At 40.4% G+C, this 17,509-nt stretch overlaps 1 protein-coding gene across 1 annotated transcript; it reads left to right on the top strand.

Annotated features, from left to right (window-relative positions):
- The first annotated feature begins 11,971 nt into the window (after positions 1 to 11,971).
- On the top strand, positions 11,972 to 17,039 carry LOC115730926 (disease resistance protein RPM1-like). Its single transcript, XM_048278142.1, has 3 exons — positions 11,972 to 12,163; positions 14,112 to 14,141; positions 14,228 to 17,039. Exons 1-3 carry the CDS (start codon positions 11,972 to 11,974, stop codon positions 16,895 to 16,897), a joined length of 2,892 nt encoding a protein of 963 aa, XP_048134099.1. The 3' UTR covers positions 16,898 to 17,039.
- Positions 17,040 to 17,509: the final 470 nt, after the last annotated feature.

Genomic DNA, 17,509 nt, shown 5'->3' with positions numbered 1-17,509 from the left:
ACAAATGAAGCTTAATCATTGGGCCACGTCCCGACATGCATCCTAATCTTCAGAGGAACATATCTCTCACCAAGTTTGATCATTCCTAAAAAATAATGTCCGATTTTCCTCATCGCAGGATCAACGGAAGAAGCGATTATCATGAACTCCCAACTTGAGGCACATCCGGAGGCACTTCCAATCCCCCTTCATGGCAATGTCACGATCATTGGACATGATCCATTCCGATAGAAAATGGGGCAAATCGACAGCAAACTCCGACTTGGGAAGGGAAGTACCTCTTTCTCTATCTTATGTTATTCTCAATGTGACACTCTTTTTCCTCCTTGCGGGAGCACATGATAAACATATAGTCATCTCCAAATAGCTAGAGCATCTCAAGTCCTCGATTGACTGATCTCATGCGCGTTTCTATCTCCCCATTCCTCGAGATTTCTTTCACATCTGAATATACTTGATTTGCATTTTTTTTTGTGAATAATTAAATCAAATTGAATTTCATTTCATCAAATTTTTGTCTGTATTGCAATTCTTTATTGGGAGATAATTTAAATCAAGCAATCTTTGTGGTCCAAATGATCATATCGAATGAGAAAATCTCGGGATGACGAAAGGCAAGCCATTTCCATACACGTTCTGGATCCCCGGTGAGCCGAGTGAGAATTTCCATGCTCACAAGGTAAAGGGTTATCTCGCGAGAAGTATGACAACCAAGATGATATGAGGCATTTATTTCCTCTATCCAAACACTACAGGTTGCCCTTTGCTAAACCCCTTTTGAACCGCAATCTCATTTCATACCCCTGTCAGGAACAACCCCACACCGGGGCAATTCTCGAATCAAAGAATGGTTAAAATTTTCTTGCTTTCACTTGTATCAATCTTCGAGTTTATTTATTACATACGAGTTTTGCATTATCTCAAGTGCCCTAGAAATGACGAAGAGCATTTCTTTTCTACACCATATACATTTATCCCTTGCTTAAACCAACTTGAGCGGCGGATTCATTTCTCATAACCCGATCGATGATCACTCTTGTGATGAAAAGGAAAATGAGAATCTTAAAGTATCAAGCGGGTGAGGAGCAAGGTCCCTTGGAGCAAGATGAAGTTTGAAAGTTCCATCATGAAATGTGCAGAAGATTCAAATGAGATCCTCTTTTCCTCCCGAGAAGAAACTTTTGAAAAAAGAAAAAGAAAAAGAAAAAGAAAAAGAAAACAGGAGTAGGGAGTAAGAAAAGCAAAGGCTCACCATGCAGAAAATTTGGGGCATCCAAAAATTCTATGCACCCAAAAGGAAGGAGAAACAAGTGTAGCCCAAAAAGAAAAGGGCCCACTCCTGTAAAAAAAAAAAAAAAAAAGGAATCTTTGGATGGAAGGAGATCTCAACTGGTTTGGCTCACAATATGTTCCTCATGGATAGTCATTTTTTATGCGGATCGAGAGAAGTTGCTCGCTCGGAGCGATATCCACGCTTAAAAGCGACAAGGATGAATGATCACGGATCTCATCTTCATACACCTCTTTTGTTATAAATAAGCCTTTCATTTTCCAAGCCTACCCTGAACCTACGTTACAACCCTTACCGAAGTCTCTTCGGATTAAGGCACTTGAGCTAACGTAGGATTTCAAATACTTATAAATGTCACTTGAAGAAGTGCAAGCAAGATCATTTTATCTCATTTTGCGGGGTTCCCGACTTGTAAACCCGATGCAGGTGATGAAGATCTCATTTCACTTCTAAGCCTTATGACTCTTGTGAGTCCCCTTTGATCAACCTTTGACCGAGCCTGAATTACGGTCCTTGCAAAAGACCGCATGGATTGGTCCGGTCATACTAATTGCGAGAATACCTAGACCCTTGTCGAGTGTGATGATGACAGTTTTGAGTGTTTCTCATGCCCGCATTGATGGTCGGGGTTTCAAAAGCCTTTTCATGAGAGTGAGTGAAAAGTCCTTTCTCGATCGAAGGTTCCTCATTCAACTTAATCAAATTTATCAAAAGGATCAGATAGATTTCCTCACTAATAAATTCTCCAGTGGAAGCTTGGTAACGCGAACAAGTTTTGACTTAGGATGTTGCATTTTTGTTATGAATACAATTATTTGCAACTTTATTTTAAGTGAATGAATAGGTATGATGCAGTCGGCCTAGCCATTCCTTAACCATTGCTCAGAAAATCCAGGTAAGTTTTCTGAAACCTTTTCCAAATTGACCTTGGTTGTCATTTTAATCCCTATGTATGTTCGTGCTGATAAGGTCCGTGCGACATACCTCTGTTATGTTTACGCCGATAAGGTACACGTGACATATTCATTTTGTGTGCATACTAACAAGGTTTGTATCACACTCTTTTTGTGAATCGTACTGGCAAGTTTCAGGCGTCACATCATCTCTTGCATTCATACGGAGAGACTCGCTAAAACGGAGAAGGTCACAAGAGACATTTTACCGACTCACGGTGACCCATTAAAACGGAGGTGGTCCCGAGAGACATTTTATCACTCGTAGTGGCTCGTTAAAACGGAGGAGTCACGAGAGACAATTTTACCGACTCATGATGACCCGCTAAAACGGAGGTGGTCTCAAGAGACATTTTCAAGCGATACGTGACCCGCTAAAACGGAGGAGGTCGCGAGAAGCATTTTACCAACTCATGGTGGCTCACTAAAACGATGGCAGCCCCAAGAGAAAAGATAGTGCAGCTTGAACCATAACTCAAGCACATTTCTTCATTACGGATCTCGCGTCGTCTCGCATCGGGGAGAAGTTTCTGATAACAGATGGGCCCAGTAGCTTAAGATCCTCGCATTATAAGCTTGGAAATTAAGGGAATTGTCAGCTTATGAGGTATCTAGTAAAACAGGTATTCTCGTATGCGATCCATGTGCAAGCTTCTCTAATATGGAAAAAAGAGAAGCTCTGGCGCATGTTATTTATAGTCTTGCACATCATGCATCATTTCCTTTGCATTAAAAAATGGGATTAAAACTCCCGCAAAAAAAAATATCATTCATTCACATACATTTGCAAAATTTAGGTTTCAATTTTAGTCTTTGAACGAAACCTCTGCGAGCCTCCACTCAAAGAGGGGCAGCTGTTGACACCTAAATTTTGAATATTTTCTTAGTCATTTATGGATAAAAAACTAGAACTAATTTTAGTTCTCATAAAAAATTCATCATCTTTAGCATATTTAATTTTTACTCATGCATTGCATCTTGCATTGGACCATCGGCGGCACAAATTGGAACTTAAATTTCACGGGCGGGAGCAATAGGGCATTTTTGGGCAAGGCATTTGAAATGGGTGTGCCGAATTTGAATAAGTGTTGGACACTTTTAATTAATTATTCGAGCTCAAGATTGCGCAAAAAGCCTATACACACGTAAAATACGGCAAGCCCACATGCATATTCCTTATAGCCGAATATTTTATTAGAAAATAGGAAAGAAATTGTGCAATTCGGCTAGCACATTTGCATGTCTCTTTGGCTGATAACTGCACTCCAAGAGGGAATATTTATCAAATATTCAGATTTTTAAGATACACATCCAAAAGGATATGTGAATATTGCATTCTTGCCCATCAAGCTAGGCCAATTCTCTCTATAAATACAAGGTCCTAGCAAGAGATTATGGGGGCTGACTAAAAAAAATTAGAGAGAGAACGTGCGAACAACGGGAGAGAAGTCCTTGGCGATCCTTCCCTAGCTTGCGCTGCAGCTTCCCTCCGTAGAGCCTCCTCTTCTATTTCCGTTGGCAAGCAAGAGGACAACAACTGGTTGTTCCTTTCCTGCACCACAAGCCGGTTGTCACCGATTGGAGGTCCTTGGCGAATCAGCACCATCTTCCTACGAGTTCCCCTAAAAACGAGCATCACAACAAAAGGGAGAAGAGCTTGGAGTGTGGGCTCGTTTTCTCTGGATTTTGTCCAGACTTGCTAAAGAGATCAACAGATTTTTGTTAGCCTTTAAAACATTTTTCCGTGTTTTGTCTTGTTCACGTGCAGCTATTGGTCTCTATTTTGTTGTTGAACCTCCAACAACAAGCCGCTAGGCTTGGACTGTACTTGGAGAATACATTGTTTACGTCGCCGAAGATATCAACGAACCGTAGCAACATCAGCAGATATTTTGAATAGCCTCTACGACGAGTTGCCCACCTTGAATCCTCGTGGAGTCCCATTGAGCCGCCGGTCCCTCAAGTTGTCCTAGCTGTGCAAGGAAGGTCCCCCATCAAGCAGGTCCGTGAGGGCAAATCCGGGGCTGCAATTTGTCGTTCGAAAATCCAAATTAGGAAAGCGCAAATTTTGCAGACAAGGTAAGTTTCCTATCTTGAGCTTTGATATATTCACTTGCTTATTTTGTGATTTATTTGCATATCCTAAATATTGCATCGAAGTGGATATTTTTTTAAAATACAGGTTGATTAGGAAAATTTCCTTTCCTAATCCGCAACTTGTCATATGATCGAGAACGTCCATCTTTAGGATTATTGATGGAATACTCGATTAGGCAAGGATTTGGGTTCAATCGTTAATCGTAGGATTACGAATTAAAGATTGACTCAAATATTCGCGAAATATTCCAAAACTTGATTGATATATCCACTTTCTTGTTTGACATTGATTGGCATATTCACTTTCCTCATTTGATTTGAATTGCTTGATTGTCATATTTTTTAGAATATACCCGTCGCATGATGTAATCTCAAAAATTCTAAAAAATTGCATTCATTCACTTTGCATATCTGAAAATTGCATCTTTTAAAAAATAACATCATGTAGATATTGCATATCTAATTTTTTAGGTTAGATTGCATACTAGAATAGAAATTGCATGTTTAAATAGAATCTTATGTTTAAAATGATATATCTTCAATATATTAGGGTTTAGGTCAATGTAAACTCTAAAATATACAAGATAAAAATTGTTTTGACATAGTTCTATTTTAGGAAATTAATTCATCCGAAAAATATAAAAAAATCATTCATTCTTGCCATGTCATCCATGCCATGTCATCCTTGCCACGTCATTTTTGCCATGTCATTATTTCTTGCCATGTCATACTAGGTTGCATTTTAGCTTAAATTGCATATTAGAATTGCATGTCTTCTTTTTAATTAATACACGTGTCACGTAGTTAATTTAATCATGGTCCTACTTGTGCATTCATTTAGTTTGCATGTAATCTAGTTTAGTCTTGCATTTAATCCATGCCATTGCATATAGTGTAGTCTCTCATGCATTCATATAAAAATCGAAAATAAAAAAATAATTTTGTGTGGCGCATGCTCCCTTGATTATATTGACTTCCGGATGTTCATTAATTGATTGTGTACCCGCATGATAACCTTTGTTAGTGACTTAGGTTAAAATCAATGTTGCCTTCTCTAATGATTTTTCATGAAATAAAATGGTACCGAAAGGGCGTTAGAGTAATCTGGCGTAATCAAGTCCCCGAACTCTTCATCTCCGGTTCGTAGGAATAAAATAGTTCTCCCGCTATTTTATTTAGGTTTCTAATCGACCTACCATAAATGATTAGTGGCGGCTCCAAAATTAAAATATATTGCATGTTAATCAATTGAACCTTAAGTTGCGATTTGGTATGGACTTGGGAGAGTCCGAGTTAGGTTGGTTAAATAATTAACCCGATAATCCATTAGCCTGGAAATTTTTCCGAATTTTTAGGTCGCGACAATGAGCATCAAGTCATTCCCTCTAAAAGCTACATCGACTGTAAATGAATCATCAGGAGGGCATTTGAAGGTAAATGTGCTAAGTGATATGTCATACTTTCTTGTTATGAATAATCTGAGCAAGTAACATGATATTATTTTTTGGACAATTGTTAGGGGAAACCTATAGTATACAAGAAAAAATCTCGAGTACAACTAACCCAGATCTTACAACTAAATCAATGCGAAAAGCTCGGAGAAATAACGATGAACAAAAAAGGACATTAGAGATTACGTGATTCGGTCCGAATATCGGTATTTACATCCATGGGAGAGCTAGCAAGAATAATCCACTATAATCGGAAAATCGGAATTACAATCACTCAATACGCTCGTGTTTCTCGCACCTAAATTATATACAAATCAAAAGTGTTTACAAATAAAATAATTTAATTGGATATAATAAATTCACAAAGCATAAAATTGAATCGCGTTCAGAACTCCTCGCAATTAAAGGGAGAACCCAAAGAAGAGCGTCGTCCTCTTATCTCGCGGCACGAACCTGCGGTGCGGCTCTTGTCCTCTCTGTCTCGTCTTTTCTGTTTTGTACGGCTCGTCGTGCTCTCTACCTTGGCTATTCAGAACAAGGCTAGAACAAGGGCCCACAAAGTCTCCTTTTTGACCTTATATCTCTAGCGGCTACTGCAGGATAGAAGTAAAGGCCAAGAAACCCTTGTTCTTTTTTCTTTCCTGACAAAAGACTTCTTTATCCCTAAATAATGAATATACATATTTATAACACATGTGCCCCTTATTTTGTCACGTAGTGTCCAATATTCACTTTCTGTTGAACACGTCCTCCATTGCACGAGATTCAAAGAACTCACTTCTTGATCGGTCAAATCTTGCATATTTAACAAATCAACCTACATTCGTAAACAAATTCAAAATTTGAGACATATTTAATAGGGTCGAAGGTTCAATTGCTGGGGTCCTCAACGGGCACTTGGGCATGCCCACCGACTGGGGCACAAGCACCGAGTTCTCAATGGACTCGAACCTTGCCTCGGGGCACTTGGGCTCGTCCTCTAGATACCCAAACATGGATCTGAGCTCGGTGAAACGAACGGATTTTTTTGTAACACCATTTGTCATTCAATTCCTTTTATCATGTCTCTTCTGAACGTTTGCCTAGCTTCTTCCCCCGATTAAGGATGTCCAAACTCCAAAAAAGAGTGCTCAATGTGTCAGAATTGGGTGAACAATTACCTAAGATTTCGATGTTACTTGAGTTCGTTTTCAAATTATAACCTTGCCTTAAAAGAAGTCTTCTTTAAAAGAATAAGAAAGCAAGTTGATGTCACCCTTCCCATCCCCTTTTCGATTACCCTAGTAATATCGGTCAAAAGCACTCAACCACAACACCCACAAAGCATTAATCAACCCCCTTATTTAATAGTCACTTGCATCAAGATGAAGATCACGAGCTCAAGTAGGTTGGCTTACGACGCGAATCGTCATAATTTTGTGAAAGGCGGTTGACTTTTTAACCAGTAGCGCAACCACTTTGGTGATGGAATTAAGCATAGTTGCTTCATTAAAAAGAAAGAATTGGACGTGCCATTAATAGAGACTGGAACCATATAATTAGTTGGGTTCTAAAGAAAAGAAAAACAGGCCTCTCTCTCCGTCATGACCAGCTAGTCAGTTTCCAAAATCTTTTCTTCTTCTTCTTTTCCTCGTACTTCTTTTTCATTACTCTGAACAAGAGATGCTAAGATTTGGTACATTTGACTATATACCTGCCCACTCTGCTATTTTCTTAGAGCAACAAATCATTTCTGTCCTCTTTTTCATTCTTTGAGAATTCCTAAATTAATTTGAAAAGAAAGTATGACATCTCAGAGTCACACATCGGATGCAAGAGGCTCTGTTGAAAGACCGTAAGTCTAAGTTTCTCTCAAATGATCATTAATTTAAAAACAAGGGCTCGCGACTCTCACTACCCTTGGCTCACTCCCCTTGCCTAATGGCTCGTGGAGGTCATTGAGCCTCGACGGGCGGCGACAAGCAGCCTCCTGCTAGTACAAAAGAAAATAAAAAAAATATAAAACTTTTCACTTCAGCGGCGATCATGCCGCGTAAGATAGCCAATGAACAGTCAGCGTTCATGTCATTAATTTCCAGCTAAAATTGGCCGAATAAACTTAATTATTGTTATAAATATATTAATCACATGTGGATGTTTCACTTTTCACCATTTTCTCTTCCAATGTATGTTACAAATATATTGATGTATATTGATACGGATTGATGTTTCACCTTTCACATTTCATAAGCGGTTTTTCCTCTCTCAATGTAATGTACCATCTAGCCTATAAATAGAGGCTTTTGTAAACTTATTGAGGAAATAAAAAGTGAGTTAACATTTGCTTCCGCTTCTCTCATACCTTTTTCTCTCATATTATATTTTCAAGTTCACTTTGTATTTACGAGTTGATTCCAAATATCACCGTTTACTTTTACAACACGTCATCGGCACCAGCCGATTAGAATCTTGGATATCACTCAAGGTAACACGTATTTACCTCTTCATTATCTAATATTTCTACATTTTCTTTTTAAGTATGTCAAACATACCAAGAGAGAGTTTGCAACGTTAGATATTACCGGAAGTAATTATCTAACATGGGCTTTTGATGTCAAGATACACTTAACATCATTAGATCTCAATCGATCTATTCTCCCAGAATCTAATTATACCCCAGCCCAGAAGGCTAAGGCTCTTATCTTCATTCGCCACCATTTACATGAAGATTTAAAGGCCGAGTATTTGACCGAGGAGGACCCCGCAATTCTATGGCAATCCCCGAAGGATCGCTTTGATCATCAACAAGAAGTGGTCCTTCCTCATGCCAGGTTTCAATGGATCAATTTATGCTTTTAGGATTTTAAGTCGGTAGCATAATATAATTATGCTATTCACCGAATTGTATCACAATTAAGACTACGTGGACAGCAAATCACAGAGACTGAAATGTTGGAAAAAACATTATCTACTTTTCATACCAATAACCTTGTACTCCAGCAGCAGTATAGGGCAAAAAATTACTCCAAGCATGCATAATTAATTTCTGCACTACTTGTAGCCGAAAAGCACAACCAATTGTTGATACAAAATCATAATTCCCATCTTATCGGATCTGCACTTGTGCACGAAGCACACGTCGCACGTCATAAAAACAAGAGTCACCGGCATTGGAAGGGCAAAAGGCGTAACTTGAAAAATCGGCCTTATAAGAGCCGAGATAGAGATTCACAAGGACCTAAACGTGGTTCACAAAGAAAAGAAGGTCTAGAAGCACCTAACCAGGTCGGTGCCAATGTTTTTCATAGATGTGGTTCTACGGGCCATTGGTCTCGCACTTGTCGCACCCCAAAACACTTGGTTGACCACTATCAAAGGGAACAAGATGAGAGAAAAAGGGAAGCTAATGTTACAACCAAGCCCTTTATGGAGAATAAAGAATCATATCTTTACAATACATCTTTTGATATTGATCATTTTTTGGATTTAGATTAAGCAATATATAAGTTTATGTTTATTCATATGTATTCTCTTAGTTTTTGAATAATATTCATGTCTAATATTATTTCATTACTTATTCTTTTATGTTAGTTATCAATGATGATGAGCAATTATCTCGAGGAGAACAATGGTATTCTTTGTCTTGTGGACAGTGGTACTACACATACTATCCTCCAACAGAGGAAGTTCTTTGAGACATTAAAAAAATGCGAAGGGAATATTACCACTATTTCAGGCAATAGTAACATAATTACGGACTCTGGAAGATCTCGTGTAATATTACCAATGGGCACAGAAATTTTCATTAACGATGCTTTATTTTGCCCACGATAAAAAAGAAACCTACTCGGCTTTAAAGATATTCATTCCAATGGGTTTCACGTTGAAACCGAGACCGAAGGTAGTAAAGAATACTTATATCTAACTCGGATAGGTGGATATATAAAATAAATTATGGAAAGTTACCATCATTCTCCTCCGGGTTATATTATACTTACATAAATGTGAGTAATAAACATGTTGCGATGAACCCGAAGTTCACAAATCCACAAGGTTTTCAATTATAGCATGATTGTTTGAGTCGCCCAGGGTCGAATATGATGCGTCGAATATTGACACATTCAGTTGGACATGCATTAACAAATCATGGGCTCCATTCACCTACTGATAATGTATGTGATTCGTGCACTGATGGTAAATTAATTATGCGGCCGTCTCATACAAAAGTAAGAGTGGAATCTCCTATATTTTTGCATAAAATTCAAGGAGATATATGTGGGCCTATCCACCCTACATGTGGACTTTTCGGGTACTTCATAGTCTTGATTGATGCTTCAACGCGATGGACATACGTTGACTTGTTGTCAACACGTAATATGGCCTTCGCAAAATTATTCATTCAGCTAATTAAATTACATACACAATTTTCTAATTACTCGATCCAGAAGATCCAGTTAGATAATGCTGGTGAATTTACATTAATAGCTGCAGAGTCGTACCAAAGATAAAGCTTGGTGGGTGTTTGGAGTCATGGTCATTCTCTCTCTCTCTCTCTCTCTCTCTCTCTCTCTCTCTCTCTCTCTCTCTCTCTCAGTAAATTATTCACATCGATGGCATAATGAATAGGCAACCTTTAGATGCAAATTTTGACATTAACAGTTTCTTTGCGCAACCGACAGATGCATGAATCTTTTCTTAGGTCAGATTAGGGGATTCCAGAGTCTACCCTCCACTCAAGATCCCAAGACGTCCTGCTCAAGAAAAACAGAGCAATAGGATTACCAATAAGAGGCACAAAAAGATAAAGGAGCATCATTCCCTGGACTAAGATGACTACTCATTCTTTTCGTCTAGCAAAGAGACTCAAAGGTTTTAAGCTGAAAAGACCTTTCAACACCGTTTGCGCGCTAGAATGTTTTAACACCAAATGAAATCAAATGGATAAAGAAAATGATAGGCAAAAATGTTGGAAGCACTCACTCAAGGCCTGCTCTGCCCAAATCCTCCGCAACAAAGCATATCTAGCACATAAATCGGTTCCCAAGACGCTTCCTTCAGGAAGCAACAGTATTAACCACGCTGCGTTTTGGGTCGCTCACTCTCACTTTTAGCTCGCCCCGTTCCACAATTCCAGCATCCATTGTTGACTGGATAGTGAGTAGACGAGTCTGCCGATGCAGCAGTGCAATAATTGCCAGTGGGGCCATGCGAAATTGCAGCTGGAGTTACTTGGCAGTTGACTTGGCTCGGCTAGCGCAATTATAGTTGTACTATCAGAGTGGAGAAGTCACATGAAGGATTCGCCGAGTAGATGAGCTGGAGCCCATTTTGATGCTCGCACAAAGGATTCTTTCTTTTAGTCTTAAACAGTACCAGTGATTACAATACGGACGCGATACACGTAATTTTTAAAAAATAAAAATTTCTGATATGTTGAGAATATGTTATATATTAAATATATAATTACCATTTTTATAATTTTTTAAAAAATGAAAAAAAAAAGTCTACCATTAATGGTCCCGTAATTTGAACTAGAGTCTAGACAATTGTTTCTTTTTTTGGTCGAAGAGTTTTCTAGACGATTGATAGACCCCACAGACAAAACACGCTCCCCCGCGCTCCCTTCGTTTACTTTTTTTAAAAAATATCCTGCGCTCAGCCGAGTGAGCCCAGCGGATTTCCGAAAATCTGCCTTCTTTTCTTTCCCATTAAATGGAAAAAACAGAGCTTTACACTGGCTAGCTCCGTACACTGCACAGTAGATTAGACACAAGTCAGAAAATGCTCTCTCCTCCTCTCTGATCTTACGTCTTATACCACCACCCCCTTCTTCTCTTTACTTTTTAAAAAAAATCTCTGCTTCACCTCTCTCTCCTCTCTGTCTCGCGAAGGGAATGACGACCCCCCTGGTTTGGCTGCTTCGTCTCTCCTCCAGCGCTCGCCGCGGATCGCCGGCTCTCTCCCTCGTCGCTTTCATGGCCTAAGAGGCAGACAACTCCTCAGTCCTCCCCTTCTCCTCCGATCTCTACCCTCCAGATCTGTGCCATCCCTGCTCTCCTTCCTCACCGACACGCGTGTGCCCGGCCTGTCGCTGCCGTTGACCTCGCATCGAACGCGTGTAGGAGCGTGTCCGACACCGACACTGCAGCTATTTCCTTCTGGCCTGAGTTTTGCTCTCGTGCGATCAGTGAGCAAGAGCAATGGCAGAATCCGCAGTTTCCTTTCTGCTTGGGAAGCTTTCTATGCTCGTCGAGAAAGAGGTTAAACTATTGAAAGGGGTACGTGGAGAAATCGTACTCATCAGAGATGAATTTGAGCACATGAAGGCCTTCTTAGAACGTGCCGAGTCGTTGCAAGAAGATGATCCTGAGTTGAAGATATGGGTGAAACAAGTCAGAGAGGTTGCATACTGTAAAATATGGTTTTGACGAAGTCAAAAAAAAAAAAAAGAGAAAAGGAAAGGGTTGAAAAGTCAAAGAAGAAAAGGGGCTCATATTATAAAAGAAAAGAGGGGCAGCAACGGGGAGAGAGAAAACACTCGGGAGAGAAGAAGAAGAAAAAGAAGAAGAAGAAGAAAGAGATGGCGTACGAGAATCGGATGCCCTTCAAGACGATTCAACTTCGATTCACAAGGCTCTGTAAGTGCTTGTGCTCCTCGTTCATATAATCGGAATGGTTTTCGTTTTTAGGGCTCAAATTCGGATTTATGGGAAAATTGAGCCGCGAAGTCAGATTTTGGAGTCGTTAAGTTGAGATTCTTTAGGGTAACGATAGTTTAGGGTGTTGTGGTGCTGTGGGACTTTACAGAACTCGATTTGGACTTGTGGTTTGTCCGAAACAAAAATTGGAAGTTTGACACGTGCAGTGAACAGTGCGCGACCAGAACATGTTGCGCCCGTTCTTGCCGATTTTTGGATAGATTATGGATGAGCTGTGTTGGGGGTTTTGTTGTACATTAAAAGAGCTTTCTTTGGACTATAAGTTCGTTTAAATCGAAGCTCGGAGGAGGGAGTTATGGTTCGTTTAAGTTTAACGCGCAAGCTGCGTGTAGCGGACAACATGCGTGTTCCTCATGAGCGAGCGTTTTGTTGGTGCGTAGGTGTCGTCTTAGTGACAAATAGACATTTTTCAATCAATTCATGCTGTAGAGTAGCTTGTTATTTTTGATAATGGTTTTCATTATATCCGATAGGAACACGTGTGTGTCGGCTCGAGTAACAATCCTAAGCTAGTTTTTGGCTTTTCCAGGTGAGTGGTGTTATCTCTTCTTTGAATTAGTAAATGCATATTTTGAAAAATAAAAAGTATGAGATGTATTATGTGAAAAGTGTGATTTCGCTAAAAGGGAAAAGTGATGTTTATAGCATATTTAATGCATAACTTCGGATCGGGCATTTGCTACCCCATTTGCTATTTGAAATGGTTTAAAAAGTCCGTATGACAGCCATTACGAAAAGTTTATAAATGTGTTATGAAAGGTATGGTGAAAGTCATTTTCATTATATACTTGTTTATATACATGTGCATTAAGTTGCAAACTAGCTTGTGGAATGAGTTTCGAAAATGATTTGGGAAGTGCTTTACAAAAGTATTTCTAGCGGTGAGTTTTTGCGAAAAGGCTATCGGTTTTAGTTGAGAAACCAACTTGTGATATTGATTTTGAATTGTTTTGTGAATTGTAAAAATAGTACTATGAGTTGTGTTGATGCTCAATATCGCTATGAGCCCATTGAGGGACTTGTGGGTATGCGCATACTAATGTTAGGATATCCTTGTGGGCCGAGCCACCGGCATTATAGGTGGAGACCTTGTCAAGGGGGGAATCTTGGTCGCCTTGTCACGAGGCGTTATACGTGACCATAGTTAGATATTTGAGCATGAGTTTGGTCAATAGAATGGACTATTGACATGTGATTTGAGATTAGTCGATGGAATGGACCATCGTCATTGATTATGTATGAGATTAATCAATGGAATAGACCATTGATATTTGATTTGAAGTTTTGTTGATTTAAATGAAGATTTTTGATATTTATAAAGTTATTGTAGAAAGATATAACTCACTTTTGGTTTTGTATATATATGAACTGTGATAGCTAAAAGTAACATGTATTTAAAGACTTTGTTATTCACGTGACCGCGTACTTTAGTGTGTATTATGACCGATGAAAGTAAATAATTTATATTTGTAGTTGTGCTCATATTATCAAGCGAGTTTGGGATTATTGAGTTCGGTTATGATTTTGTAAATATGCATAGTGGGTGCTCGATCTGCTTAGAAGAGGTACGCACTACTCACTGAGCTGTGGTTGCTCATCCCTTTCTTTCCCAATCTTTCAGGTTGCCATTAGAGCCAGAGCATTATCAATGGTGATTTTTGGAAGTTCGATTTTGGGTGGTTTAAGGCTGCGTCCTTCGGAAGGGAGGACGGCTGTGTCATTCCCTTTTTTTGCTAGGAATTGGGGTGTTACACATACGATGTGGAGGATATTCTGGATGAATTCACGCTCAACTTGGCAACAGATCATGGACATGGGTTCATGAAGTGCTTTCACAAGATCAAGTCATCCATACATAACTTGAAAGCACGCCATCATATCTCCTCCAAGATAGATGATATCAAGTCAAGAGTCCACAGCATCGGCGAAAGGCATCAGCGATATAATTTGAAGCCATATGACGGGGAGCAAAGTGCGAGGGCATCCAGCAGAGGCACCTCCTGGCACGATCTCAGGGAGGACACTTTTCTTGTCCAGGAAGGTGAACTGGTGGGGATTGACAAGCCGAGAGAAGATCTTATTAATTGGCTTGTTGATGGAGAACCCGGACTTGAAGTTATATCGATCTTAGGGATGGGGGGTTCTGGGAAGACCACTCTGGCAAAAAGAGTCTACGACGATTGCCAAGTGAAAGCCTACTTCCAAAGCCATGCATGGATCAGTGTCTCCCAGACTTATAATATTGAGAGTATCTTGAGGGACATAATTGCTCGACTACAAGGAGAAATTCAGCAGCCGGTTCCTCAAGGATTAGAATCCATGAGTATCGCGAGCCTCAAGCAGAAAGTGAAAGACTTTCTGCAGCAAAAGAGGTACGTCATTGTTCTAGATGATGTATGGAACTTGGAAGCACTAGATGGTATAAAAAGTGCAATGCCTAATAGCAGCTTCTGTAGCCGAATAATAATCACTGCTCGTATGGCTGACGTTGCTACTGTCTCATCCAACCCGTCAAAAGTTTATACCCGTATGCCCTTATCTCCAGAAGAATCATGGTCCTTATTCTGCAAGAAAGCCTTCCGTGGGAAGCCCTGTCCTCCTCACCTAGAACACCTTTCTCTACAGATTTTGAGAAAATGTGAGGGTTTGCCACTGGCCATAGTGGCAATTGGTGGCCTTCTCTTTGCAAAAGATGGCCAAGAATGGGCGATGATTAATCGTAGCCTTGCTGCAGAACTGGAAAGCGATGACAGGATGCAAATTTTCAGGAAAATTCTCAGCTTGAGCTACAATGACTTGCATTATAACTTGAAAAGTTGCTTTTTGTACTTGGGAGTATTTCCTGAGGATCATGAGATTGAGTGTAGTAGACTCATCCGTCTGTGGATCGCAGAAGGATTTGTTGAGAAAAGAGAAGGGATGACACAGGAGGAGGTTGCTGAAAGATACCTGAAGGAGCTTATAAACCGAAGTTTGGTGCAAATTGCAGAAAGAGTTTCAGGCGGAAGGCTAAGACGTTGTAGGGTACATGACCTAATGCGTGAAAGCATCCTTTCTAAGTTAAGGGATGAAAACTTTGTTTCGTTCGCATCTGAGCAGAGAAAAGAATTGAACGAAAGAGTGCGGCGTCTGTCAGTCGAATCCACCAACAACAATGCACTGAACCAGCTAATCCTCCCCCGCCTACGTTCTCTGCTCATTTTTGAGGTAGGAGAATCGTCAAGCTCAGATGGGCAATTCGTCCCAAGTGGCTCTAAGCTGTTGAGGGTGTTAGATCTGGGAGGCTCGTCCCTTCACAACTTCCCCAGACAAATACTAGACCTGTTCCACTTGAAGTATCTAAGTTTGAGAGGGACCAACGTGAGCATCATTCCTAGGTCAATTGGGAAACTCCAAAATCTGGAGACTCTGGATCTTAAACAGACGTTGGTCTCTGAGCTGCCTGTGGAGATAACCAAGCTCACGAAATTACAGCATCTGGTGGTGTACAGTTATACGGGAGTGAATGACCTAGGTTTTGTTACGGGATTTTCTGCTCCCCAGGGCATTGGAGCGCTGGCATCACTGCAGAAATTGACCTGTGTAAAAGCTGGACGGGGTCGGAGCAAGAATACAATGCAAGAGCTGGGTGAATTAAGTCAACTAACGAGGCTGGGTGTGATGGGCCTTGAGACAAATGATGCAAAGGAACTATGCCTCTCCCTCGAGAAGATGACCAACCTGCGAACACTAAGTGTAACCGCAGCAAGTGAGTCTGAAGTTATTGATTTGGATTTTCTATCTTCTCCTCCCCTGATCCTTCGGACTCTAAATATCCAAGGATGTCTAAAGGAGCTGCCTCATTGGGTACCTCTGCTGAACAATCTGGTGAAAATGAGTTTGTCACAGTCCAGATTGAAATCGAGCCCCCTAATTGCTCTCCAGAATTTGCCCAATCTCGTGGAGCTTGGACTGGTTAGTGCCTTCGATGGGGAAACATTGGCTTTTGGAGATGGAGGGTTCCCAAAGCTGAAGAAGTTGCACTTTGAAGATCTGGAAAATCTGAGCTTTGTGTTGATGAATGGTCAGGCAATGCCTTGCCTTGAGAGTCTCTCCATTGTCGGATGCCGGCACTTGGACTGGCAATCATTACTGGTTGTTATCCGCAGCCTCGCGAGCCTCAAGGATCTCGAATTCTTTGGGATGCCAGAAGAATTTGCTCTTGCGTTCTATCCGCAAAGCAGTAGCGGAATGAGGGAGGGTATCGTGCAAGAGTGCTATGAGGAGGTGATGGAACGTAACCCGGAAGTCTCCTTTATCTGGCAGATAGAGGATCACTGGGAGATACATGATCTTAGCATCCAATCCTACAATGTCATCAAGGGTAGGGCGATGAGCCGCGATGAGGTTCTGCCTCTAGTTTCGTAGATCGTAGGGATATGCTGGCCCCCCTGCTAGTCCCTTTGGTCCGTCATTGATCCTAGAAGACCATCGTCACGAGCAAGAAGATCCTCCGCCGCTTTTATGACTCCTTCCATTATCGATATTTTTTATCTAAGAACTTTCATATCCCCGGGCTACTATCTTGTTGCTGTTGTTATCTTATTTAGTTGTCAGTACTTTTTGTTCCTTACTTTCTGCATATATTATATTATATGGGTTGTTTTACTTTTGGCCTGTATGGAGTCAAACGAGTGGTTTGACTAAAGAAACGAGAAGAATTACAATTTTGCGTCTTGGAAGATCACATGCTATGAAAATAGATGGAGGATCGACAGATATGATAAATTGAATAGAGGGCACAATTAACCTTCTTTCATGAAAAGCAGAGCCAGGCAAATGCTACATGCGCCCGCCGCCTGCTGTTTCAGTTGTTCCCATTTTTATTTTATTTTTTCCAAGTATAGATAGCTTGGGGATAGAGCAGTAAAATTGACTTCTAAAACCTTTCCTTTATTGCTAATAATTCAGACGCATCTTGAGAATTAAATAAACTCGGACCTCAACATTGCATTACTCCTGGCTAATTTGTTTCTACCG

Source organism: Rhodamnia argentea, chromosome 1 (genome assembly GCF_020921035.1).
Source record: "Rhodamnia argentea isolate NSW1041297 chromosome 1, ASM2092103v1, whole genome shotgun sequence".
NCBI lineage: Eukaryota > Viridiplantae > Streptophyta > Magnoliopsida > Myrtales > Myrtaceae > Rhodamnia > Rhodamnia argentea.
The sequence above is the reverse complement of the archived record's forward strand: the minus strand, read 5'-3'. Positions and strand labels throughout refer to the sequence as shown.